This window comes from Zalophus californianus, chromosome 8, assembly GCF_009762305.2.
Source record: "Zalophus californianus isolate mZalCal1 chromosome 8, mZalCal1.pri.v2, whole genome shotgun sequence".
Classification (NCBI taxonomy): Eukaryota; Metazoa; Chordata; class Mammalia; order Carnivora; family Otariidae; genus Zalophus; species Zalophus californianus.
This window is the reverse complement of record NC_045602.1, coordinates 70,895,036-70,906,041: the sequence shown is the minus strand read 5'-3', so window position 1 is coordinate 70,906,041 and position 11,006 is coordinate 70,895,036. Positions and strand designations below refer to the sequence as shown.

General features: G+C 36.5%; 1 protein-coding gene across 1 annotated transcript in view; it reads right to left on the bottom strand.

The window, feature by feature from the left end:
* Positions 1 to 5,590: 5,590 nt before the first annotated feature.
* Positions 5,591 to 11,006, bottom strand: part of NRXN1 (neurexin 1) — a 1,127,542-nt gene continuing 1,122,126 nt past the window's right edge. The window contains 1 exon segment of the mRNA XM_027622286.2: positions 5,591 to 9,038. Within this exon segment, the coding sequence (XP_027478087.2) occupies positions 8,731 to 9,038 (308 nt within the window). The 3' untranslated portion in view covers positions 5,591 to 8,730.

The following is an 11,006-nucleotide window of genomic DNA, read 5'->3' as shown; positions in this document are numbered from 1 at the left end:
TTCTGTGTTTTTTTTTCTACGGATAGGGAAGGGCTACATTCGACCCCCCACCATCCTCCAGCCAGAGGCAGGCGTCTAGACAACTTCCGAGTGGGCGGGGGACATACAGTGGGTCATTTGTGAAGAACATATGGACAAAGAAAACAGGTGAATCTGATTTCTGGGACAACCTTTTCCCCATCCACGGAGGAAGACTCCACGTGCCCAGTGGTCCTTGCTTGTGTTTGAGGAGAGTAGTATTTGGGTTTTGGATCTAAGTTGCTCTATGTGACATGACAGACACTTAAGTTTTCCCACTAGAACTGAGAAAAGGATAGGAGTTGGGAGAGTACTGCAGTTATGGTAGGTAATGATGGCAGGATGGCCAGAAACTAGCCCTGGTTGTCCTAAGAAAACCACCAAAGAGTCACAGGGAAAATATAGAGGCTAGTCCAAGAGTAGAATCACATCATTGTGGAGAATGAGCTGCTCGGTTCAGAACTGATTTTACTAGACGGAGAACTGAATGCACTCTGTTTTAGTGAAAGTATTGAGTTACAAACGCATAAGAAACTGTATCGATGTGCAGATGACCCATCTGTCCACCCTAGCATTCTCCATTCTGGGGCACAATAACCAAAGGGCTTCCAGCTGCAAACACTTTGCAATTCCTTGCTTGAGGGCTCTCTCTGGACCCCAGTGCCATACTCAGGTTGCAACACCACATAAAGTACTTTGGATTTATTGCCTCCCTTTTACCCCTTAGAAGTCCTTCAGAAAAAGACTGACAGGAATTCAGAGATAAACATCCCCATTTCCTTAGCCCTCAGGGAGAACAGTCCTGAAGCATGTTCCTAGAATTCCCAAGTAGTAGTGAGCCTCTATTGTCCATAGCTGTAACCTACCAAATAATACAATCTTAATGGGTTTCTTTCTCATCTTTAAGTCACTTCCCCATTCCTCTTCCAGTGTTCCCTGGAATCACCTCTCTGAAAAAAATTCTGATATTGAGAAAGCTTATTGGATAATGGAAAGAAAAGTCCATTATAGTGGCTTTCTGGAAATGATAGGAAATCCCAGAGCGCTTATTGAAGACTCTCGCTTGGATAGACTAAGCAGACCAGAAATCACACTTATGTCTAAGCCTCTTGCAATCAGATTCCAAGAAATAGGGTACCAGTGAGAACTGATGCTCAAGGTGAGTGAAAAGTAAATGATTTACAGATCCCTTCTTCAAAAGTGTATCTGTCCTTGTCAAGGCCACATACAGTCCGGAGAACTTTAATGTGACCACGAAATTATACTGGTTATTTTGACATTTTTAGAAGATAAGAAGTGACAGTAGAAGAATGGAGGAGGCAAGATTTGCCCTGATTTTAGAAGTAATACTCAAAGAATGTTTCAAATTCTGTAGTGACGAGCTTAAATCAAAATTAGAATTGTTTTTAAAAATAGATGCTTTGTGGCCATTTTTCCTCAAAAAGTGGTAATAATTACTAAACAGCATTAAAAATTAAACTAATTCCCTTTCTCAATAGATTCACTGACACATTAGGAGAAAATTATCTGTATCCTGATTGTAAGGCAACTTAGTTTCTCACGATGAAATTGAGTGACTCTCCACTTAAAGATGATTGGCAAGTTGATATGTATTATTCTAGCCAGGTGATATGTATTATGACTATCAACCTTGGAAATACTAACATTTTGTACAGGATAATTGTTTGTTTGGGGGAGGCTTTCCTGTGCATTGCAAGTTGTTTATCAACATCCCTGGTCTGCACCCAGTAGGTGCAAGTGGCATTCCCCTCATCTGCCATGTCAACCAAAACCGTATCCAGACATTACCAAATGACCCTTGCGGTACAAAATCCATTTTGTTTAGTGGGAGGTCTCTTGAGGCATGCCTAATATCTTTCCTAGGGAACATATTTTCACCAAATGTATATAAAATTTGCCAAAGATTTTGTATGAAAGGACATTGTGAGAGAACCAAGGTATAAATTTATCTCAACTGGCCAGTATTCAGACTCAATGCAATGAATTTCTCATGGATAGTTATAAAGTTGTACATTTAAATTCAAATAATAAATTTCATAGGTATAAGTTAAAGGAGACCTATCTTGGAAAAAGTCTGATGATTTTAATTGATCATAAATTCAATACAATCCAAAAAAGTATTATAAGCTTTAAAAAAATTAATGCAGCCTTAACTGTCATTATTAAAAAGAATAAAGTTCAAATCAGGGAAGCTGATACAACCATTGTAACTTGGTCTTATAAGTACTGTAGTCACTTGTATATTACATTTTGAGAAGAACAGAGGTTTAAGAGAAGTATTAAGATTTTGAGAATTTTAGCATCCAGATAATTTGAGTAATAACCAAGGGAAACCAGAACGTTAAGAACGGGGAAGAGAAAACCCAGGCAAGGGTGGAGGCAAAGTGATAATATTGGAAAGGCTGTCATGTGGAAGGTGGAGTACGTTCCATTTTGCACAAAGAAAATTAGAACCAACAAGTGGGAACTATAGGAATCTAGAAATGAGAAATCCCAACTATCCTACAATGCAATAGACTACCTTGCAAAAGGAGCAACCACTCCTTTAGTCATGGCCAGATGATGCTTCGTCTGGGATACCGTAAAAGTGCCATCTGTATTAGAACTATTAACTCAAACCTTTAAAATAGTCTTAATTTTGAACATATAATTTTACGTGAATTCTACTCTTAGTAGCTGCCCAGAACATTTCCATGATATACTGTTAAGGAGGTAAGCTTTATTTTCTTTTTTATCTTCTAGTAAAGTATCGAATTCTAACTATGCAAAGCATTTAAATGCATTATATTTTAAAACTCTCACAAACTACAAGTTGTCTCATCGCACTTACATTGTTTTTTTAAGATTTTCTTTATTTAATCCGATTTCACTAGACCTGAAATAAATAAACGAGACATATGCCAAAAAAAAAAAAAAAAGATTTTCTTTATTTATTTTGAGAGAGAGAGAGTGGGAGTTAGGGGGAGGAACAGAGGGAGAGAGAATCTCAAGCGGACTCTACACCCAGGAGGGAGCCCGATGCAGGGCTTGATCTCAGGGCCCTGAGATCATGACCCAAGCTGAAATCAAGAGCTGGTTGCTTAACCAACCGAGCCACCTAGGTGCCCCTTATTATCTCACTTATCTGAAAACGTGATATGGTGTAGTGATTGCCCAAGGACTCAGAGCTAATGATTTTCAAACCAGGCTTCAGGCCCCAAACACCTTGCTCTAAATTCTGTGACAGAACATTGCTTGTGACAGAATATTATCATTTTGTTTAACTGTAAAAAACACATTGTTCTAAATAGTAAATATCAGATCAGAAGTATTCAACAAAACTTATTATTTATTTAAGACTTCTTTTACTTATTGCTATTTTTACTGAAGGATCAATACTGTGGCTCCATAGTCTATGTTTTTTTCAGGGAGTTTTTGCACTCTTAAGCAGGGTTGCTCAGTGGGACCTTAGAAACCATTGCCATTTTTTTCATAGAATTGATTCAGATAAGAAAAATTAGATGCTACTGTTTGAATATCCATGTTCTCACCCAGAAATGCTATCTTGTTTGGGGGAACAGCACTCAATGGTTGTGTAAGAAAACTTACACAAGCACAAGATGCACTTCTCATAGTTGGTCTAGAATCACTCAGCCTCCTTGATAAAAGAGGAACTGTCAAGAAATGGTCAAAGCATCTTCTTTGTATAAGCCTCATGAAGAACTATTTCCTCCTTTCCAGTGAATCTAATTTTGAGGTCAAAATTTTTAGGTGTTTTTTTGTGGTCCATTTACCACTCTGGACTATTGATGACCTCCATAGGATGGATGCTTTTGGTGGACAGAGCCTTCCTTGCTGCATATTAGATGTACAATGTATCTTCAAAATACTTAAGCGTTCCAATCTTTGGAGAAGTTTGTCTTCAAATGAATATTACATTGTTCAAAATAGTGGCTATAGGAGATGAACAGAGTGATTTACATATACTAGTACTCAATAAATATTTGAAGGTTGAACTTGTAAAAATGAAGCAAAATTAATTTATATAAAAGTCAGGTAGCTGAACAAGTTATTAAAAAGGATGCTACCTATGTACATTGTAAAAGTATATGGTATCTCCTTGATGCCTTCTTAATCCTCGCTGAACCATTTATCCTCAGTATTATTTTTGACAGAGCACAAGCAGAGGGAGAGAGAAGGAGAAGCAGGCTCCCTGCTGAGCAAGGAGCCCAATGTGGGACTCAATCTCAGGACCCTGGTATCGTGACCCAGGCCGAAGGTAGCCACTTAACTGACTGAGCCACCCAGGCGTCCCTCTTCAGTATTATTTTTATAACAAAGTTTTGTTGATATCCAATAACTGTTTTGTCGGTTTTGTTCTTAACATTTTGGGGAATTTTAAGGTCTTTTGAAGATTTGATGAGCCTAAGTAGACTCTCTTCCCGGGAAAATACTTTTCTGAATATATTTGTCAAATTTTATCAATAAATATTGTTAGAGGTTACTAACCCCTGGACTCTGGAGATCTATGTCCCACTGGTCAAGAATCCTTATTTACTATTGGTAAATTTTATATTATTTATAGTATTTCATCATCTTTAAAATTTCATATATTTTAAGGTATTTTAAGGTAAGCTAGACTGCATAGCCTTTAACTTACACATTAAGAAGAGGTAGATTGTCTCCCCATTATATTTAAAGGGTTTATGAGTTAGTAAGAAATAACACATGTCTAGAACAAGGTAGGCATAAATGGATTAAGCACTCATGCTCAAACCTTTTCCTGTGAAAAAGGAGAAAAAGACTGAACTCATGCTTTTCTATCAGATTATTCTCAAAGGCCAGAGTTTTAAATCAGTTGCCAACTGTGGGACTGAAACTTACAGAAAGTAACTGATGGGTCATCTCATTTCCACAGTGACTTTGCTTTTGCAGGAAAAAAAAAAAATTGTGAGAGATGAAAAAGTATATTCCTTTACACACTTGTCTTTTGCACTTTTATTTTTCAAATAGCACAACCTGAGCAAACATTTTTGACATGTTTTCTTGAATTCATTAATCTTATGGAAACTAATAGTACACAAGTAGCCACCTTTTCTTTGCACTTAGTTGTGCAAGGCACATTAGTTCTCATTATCCTTACTATCCTATGAGGTTGGTATTATCCTTAATTTACTAATGAGAAAAGTGAGAGAAATCAGGTAACCTGGAGCTAGTAAATGATAGTATTGGAATTTAATCACATATTTACTTGAATTATACTGCTTTTCATAGAGAAAATCATATGCATGAAATCAGCATCTTCCTGTTGTTTTTAACTACTTTTAAGAGTTTGCAGTTTCCTGGAGAGCACGATGAACAGATGTAAACAAAGGTACATTCCGTGGCTGTATCTTTAAGTCTATGAATGTAGATGTGCTTAATGAATATTAAAACCCAGAAAAATAGAGGTGGTACTCTTATTCTGCTTGTCTAAAGGGCAGGTTTTCCCTTCAAGTTCAGTCTTCCTTACTGGGCCACTTTGTCCCAAAATGGTGCCGCATATATTTTCTTAAAATCAATAAATCCACAGTTGTATTAAGAAATATTTTATTAACAAAACAGTAAATTCCACTTGCTTAGCATTTCCAATAATGGATAAATTGGCCTTGCAACAGAAAAAAAAAAACAAAACAAAACCCTTAGATACCCAATCACACAAAGCACTAGAAGGGTAGGGTCATGTGGTCTTTTTTTGATGTCTTGGGGATTGACCACCTCACACATTATTGTAGTATTTTTTTTTAAAGGCAACACATTACATGGATAAAAAAGAAGCGTACTCAATCAGAAAAGTTACAGTCTAGAGATGTAATTGAATTTATGCCAGGTAGTGTCAAATCCTGTTAACTGCAAACTATTCATGGAACCCTGATACATTTGGTATAAAGATACTTGGGATCTTATTCATGTCTTTTTTTTCTCTCTAGCTCATGTTCCTCTTTCTTTCTCCATTCAAAAAGGAAGAAGAAAAAAAGAAAAAAATTGCTCGATTTTGTGTAGGCCAATAACATTAGAAGTATTTTTACTGATAATATTAGATTATATCATTGCATGAAATTTTAAAATTTATGCTGGAAAGAAACAATGAAATCAATCCCAAACAACATGCTTCATAGATATACTGCTTAAAAATACCATTATTTATTTCATCATTTTTTAGACTCTTTCCAGATGGAAACTAGTTCGAGTTCAGTAGATCATATGGAAAAGCAACCATTTCTTTTTAAAACCTCAAGATGTAAATTAGTGGTTTTATATTTACCTTCTTATTTCACTGGCTTTCCCTGAGTAAGACTGAACAAGAGGAAAAAAAAAAAAGACATGAATTCTTTAAGCTAGCAAATTAAAAAAAAGAAGAAAATCTGAAACACAAGTTATGGATACTAAATTTTAGTTTTAAACCTCTACTTTCTGGGTCAGGAAAAGCCTTTAAGACTTTTCACACACCACAATTACTTGGCAACCGTAGACAGTGGTGATTCGCTATGAATTATACTTATTTCTAAGGTGCTGTATGTCTGAAATCCAGGCCACTTCTTGGCTTTTTTCATCATCTTAAGTATCACAAAAGCTGTTTTGCATTTTTTGCCTTTGCTGATTAAAGCTAATTGTAAAGGTATTCTCTTTTATGAAATCCAGTATCATTCTTTTAGGATGGGTTAAAGTAATGTGACCAATTTTCACTGAGGCATCATCTTCCAATCTAATAATGCATTTCCTTTGCATTGCCTGCTCATATTAATAATTTATTGCTATGAACATCGTTGAAACAATATGCAAAAACAAGTGTATAATCTATACTTTCCTATTACTTAATGTGTATTAAACTAAAACTATATTTAATGATATATATGTAAAACCAGAAAAGTTAAAATATGGACAATAATCAACAAATAGAGAATGATTTTTTTAGATGGATAGAATACAGAATCAAAATTACTGAAAATACTTTCTTAGTTGAGAAAATGTTTACTTTCCAAAGTGTTTATCATGCACATCAGGTTCAGGGATACCATATATATATATATATATATATATATATATATATATATATATAGGAAACAAAGTTTTTAATTGCAGCAGCCAGGGTTAAGGTATAGATTAACCAATTTTGCTTCTGTAACCTCCCCCACATAATGGTTCATATTCATGCAGCAATATACCATTGATATTCTATTTGATAAGAAAAGGTTCCGTTTCATTAGGGACTAAAATATTCTCAGGGTTTCCTGGGAGCATGATCTCAATGAAGCAAATCACCCCATCTGTCATCAATACCTTGGCACAACTATCTTCCTTCCTTCCTGCTTTTCAATTTGTCAGTAAACATTTGCTGTTATATATATATACGCTCGGGTTTTCCATCATATCTGATGGATTCCTCTGGATTGGTGTGTGTGTGTGTGTGTGTGTGTGTGTGTGTGTGTGATTGTAAATGATGAAAGTATGTGGAAAATGTGAATATTGGGGAGAGAAAAGATTATAAGATACATATGTATATATTTTACCTTCTAATTCACACCTTTCATACAAGTACTAAAACTTAATTGCAACAGAATGAAGGCTGTACATGTTAGGAAAAAAAAGTAGCTGAGTCTTTTTATATACATTCATACATATCTTCCTTAGAATAAACACTACATTGTAATTTTTTTTTAAAAAAAGTAATTGTGGCAATTTATAATGGTGGCAAAAAAACCAAAACAACCCTGAAATAATTGTTGCTCTGATGTCATAAAACTCCCTATACTTAGCAACACTTATAACATTGAATTTACCAAAAATGGCTGAAGAGCAGAGATATATTTTGCATTTTCTATACAACAGGCTATAAAACGTCACTTATCACAGTCCAGAAAGCACACAGAGATGGATTTTATATAAACATATGTAATAACATATTAAGCGTGCATGAAAATTTCCCAATGATTGCATCTATGCCCTCTTGGTTTTTTCTGTTTGTTTGTTATGAGATTTTAGTGTGAAAATGTGCCTTATATTTCACATTGTTGAAAATAAGGCCTCCATACTTTTTTTTTTTTTTCCCTCACAACCAGAAAGGGGCTTTTTGAATGTGTTCCTACACAAGTCTTCAAAAAAGCCAGCACTTTGTTTTCAAATGCAAGTTCCAACCACCGCTCCAGTTGCACCAGGTGGCAAACCCAAAGGTTTGCAGGTTGGGTCATTCAAAATGACACAGTCTTCTCTGGCAATCGGACTAACTGACTTCTCAGGAAAGCGCTAGCACTTTGGCTAAATCCAGGATCATAGGTAGCTTCTTTTTTTTTTTTTTTTTTTTTTTGTGGTGTGTGTTGTGTTGTATTAGTGTTGTGCCTTGATGTTGTAATACTCCTTTGCTTTATGAATGCGTGCGGTCATCACTGTCTTTTAGGAGTGTTCCAGCAACATAAAGACAGGCAGAGTAAATGAAAACACTGTGGATGTTAGGGAATTTATTGGCCCCTGTTTTGTTTTTTTTCTTTCTTTTTTTTGGAGAAACAAGAGCATGAGATACTTGTTTTTATTTTTTAAAAACAGTCTTTCCTTCCTGATTGCATTCCCTGTCTTCTTTTGTATGTGCTTCGTAAAAAGGAAAGGAGATAAGTTTATATTATGTCTCGGATAAAATGAAGACTATCTCTATACAAGGGTCTTTTTGGGATCCTGGGATCAGACGTAATACTCTTTATCCTTGTTTTTCTTATTTTTGTTGGCGCTTTTCGCACTGCTGGGTTGTTTCTCCTTTACGACAGCCCCATTGGACTGTGCTGAGTTACTGATGTAGTTTCGACTCTCGTCCACATGGTATGAGCCTTCATCCCGGTTTCTGTACTTGTACATGGCGTAGAGGAGGATGAGGATGCACAGGGCAGCAGCCGCGACGATCCCCACCACCATGCCCGTGGTGCTGCTGGACTCCCGAATCACTTCCGCCGAGCCTGGGTAGGGCTCTCTCCCGCCGGCTCGGGTTGGGTTAGCTGCGGGAAAGAGGGTGAGAAAAACAGCGCGTGACTACGGAGTTCACGGAACGCCCGAGAGCTAGAGTAACACTCACCATCTATTTCCATGCCTAATGGCATAACACCTACTGCCTTAGGAAAAGTCTACTGCTGCTAAATGTAGCAATCCCTATGCCTCGTGGTCACTAAAACCTAGGGACTATTCATCAAAGCACTTGGGGAGAGATTAGTTGCCATCTTTTCTTTCTCACAGACCAGTTTTGTTAACAAGATTTTGTAAGTGCGGCCCCAAGTAAGCTTCATGTAGCTCTTAAGGGCCACGTCGATGTGTCAGGTGAAAACTCATAAACCCGACATGGTAAATAAAATCGTAATGACACTACCTTATAATGTCAGAGGGTATTAATTCAGCAATCAAACTGATGTTCACACAGAACACTTAGGGCTAACTCTAGACTGTGAATTATGATAGCTAAATTCAGTATTACTTTAGAAATCGTATTGTCTCATACAGTAATGAATATAGTACTGAAAAACAGGATAATCCAGGCATTTTGAATAGGCTTCTCATGCATGTTTGTAAAAGCGTGATTTTACTTTCATCTTTACAAACTAAGACAAAACTAAATCCTTTTCTTTTGGAGGTTTATTTACTCATATAAGTGTCTATGTATCACTCATTCATTAGCAGTGGTTGAGCGACCACCAAAACTAAATTTGGGAGGGTGAAGTAGGAAAATATTTTTTCTCAATTTTGCAGACTATCTAAATCGGGTATGGGTCAAAATTCAGTACTTAATAGATAATAATGAATAAAGGACTCGTTAGCATACTTTTCTTCAACTGGCAAAATTATCCTTCAGTCTTTCCAAAGTATAAAGAACGCTCTTCCACGGATACAAGAAACGGGTTAGAGGGTTCACTAATGTCTTCTCCAGAGCATAGTCGGGCACTGAAATTAATGACGGAGAGGAAAAAGTCCTGGGATTTAATTCATTTATCGTTATAAGTTTAATTTAATTTATCCAATGGGGGTTGTGGGGTGGGGAGCAGCTCTTTTACTCTACACAATAAAAATTTTTTTTGAAAAATTTTTAAAGAATAGGAACTGTACGGAGATAAAAATCTGTCCTATCTCTGACCCTCGGGTCATTCTTCTCTGGGGGTTATGTTTTCTTTCTCCGAATCTCTGTCCTCTCCTTGGTCTTACAGAGAAAGGTTATTTTTCAGACGCAGCGAATTAAAAATGCTGTAATTTTCAAAATATTTTTTTGTAAATTATGCAGAATGAATTAAAAGAATTTCAAGGTTGTGTGTATATATCAGATATATGGGTACGTGTATATAAACGGGGTGTGTGTTTATACAGAAAGTGCACAGTTCAAGAAGCCTGAAATTGGCTTTTTACTACTATTAAACATCATTTAGTAGCTCTTTTTTTTAATATTTCTACAAAAGTTCCTATTAAATACTGGTAGTCATTTACCTGCTTTGTCATCCCATTTTCAAACATCACCAAGATTTCTTCTGCATCATGGCGGGGGTCTCTTGCTGTCATTTTCCTTTCCTTCCCCAAATAAAGCCTTACACATAGAGTCACTGACAAAGTAACAGCTCTCAGGCTCAAAGCAGCAATATCCTGTATTCTGGAGCCGCAAAATGTATCAGGTGAAACCTTTCTATGCTGAATATGTCACTGCTGATTTTACAAAAGCCCATGTGATGTTGCTGAATAAAAAGCCCTGTTGTTGCTTCTGTGGCCAAGGTGGAAGGAGACAAAGACATAATCCACAGCATTTGATTTCAGGAAATTAATTTCCTCTCAAGAAGAAGAGAACCTACTGCAGGAAGTCTGTCACTACCTCACAAACCAGAGGCAGCACTTGTTCTTTCAAATACAGCCATCTTTGCCCAAGTCTGCCAATTAGCTCAGCTGCAAACTTGCACTGAAGGACAACTTGTTACTTGCTCATTTGTGGATCATTC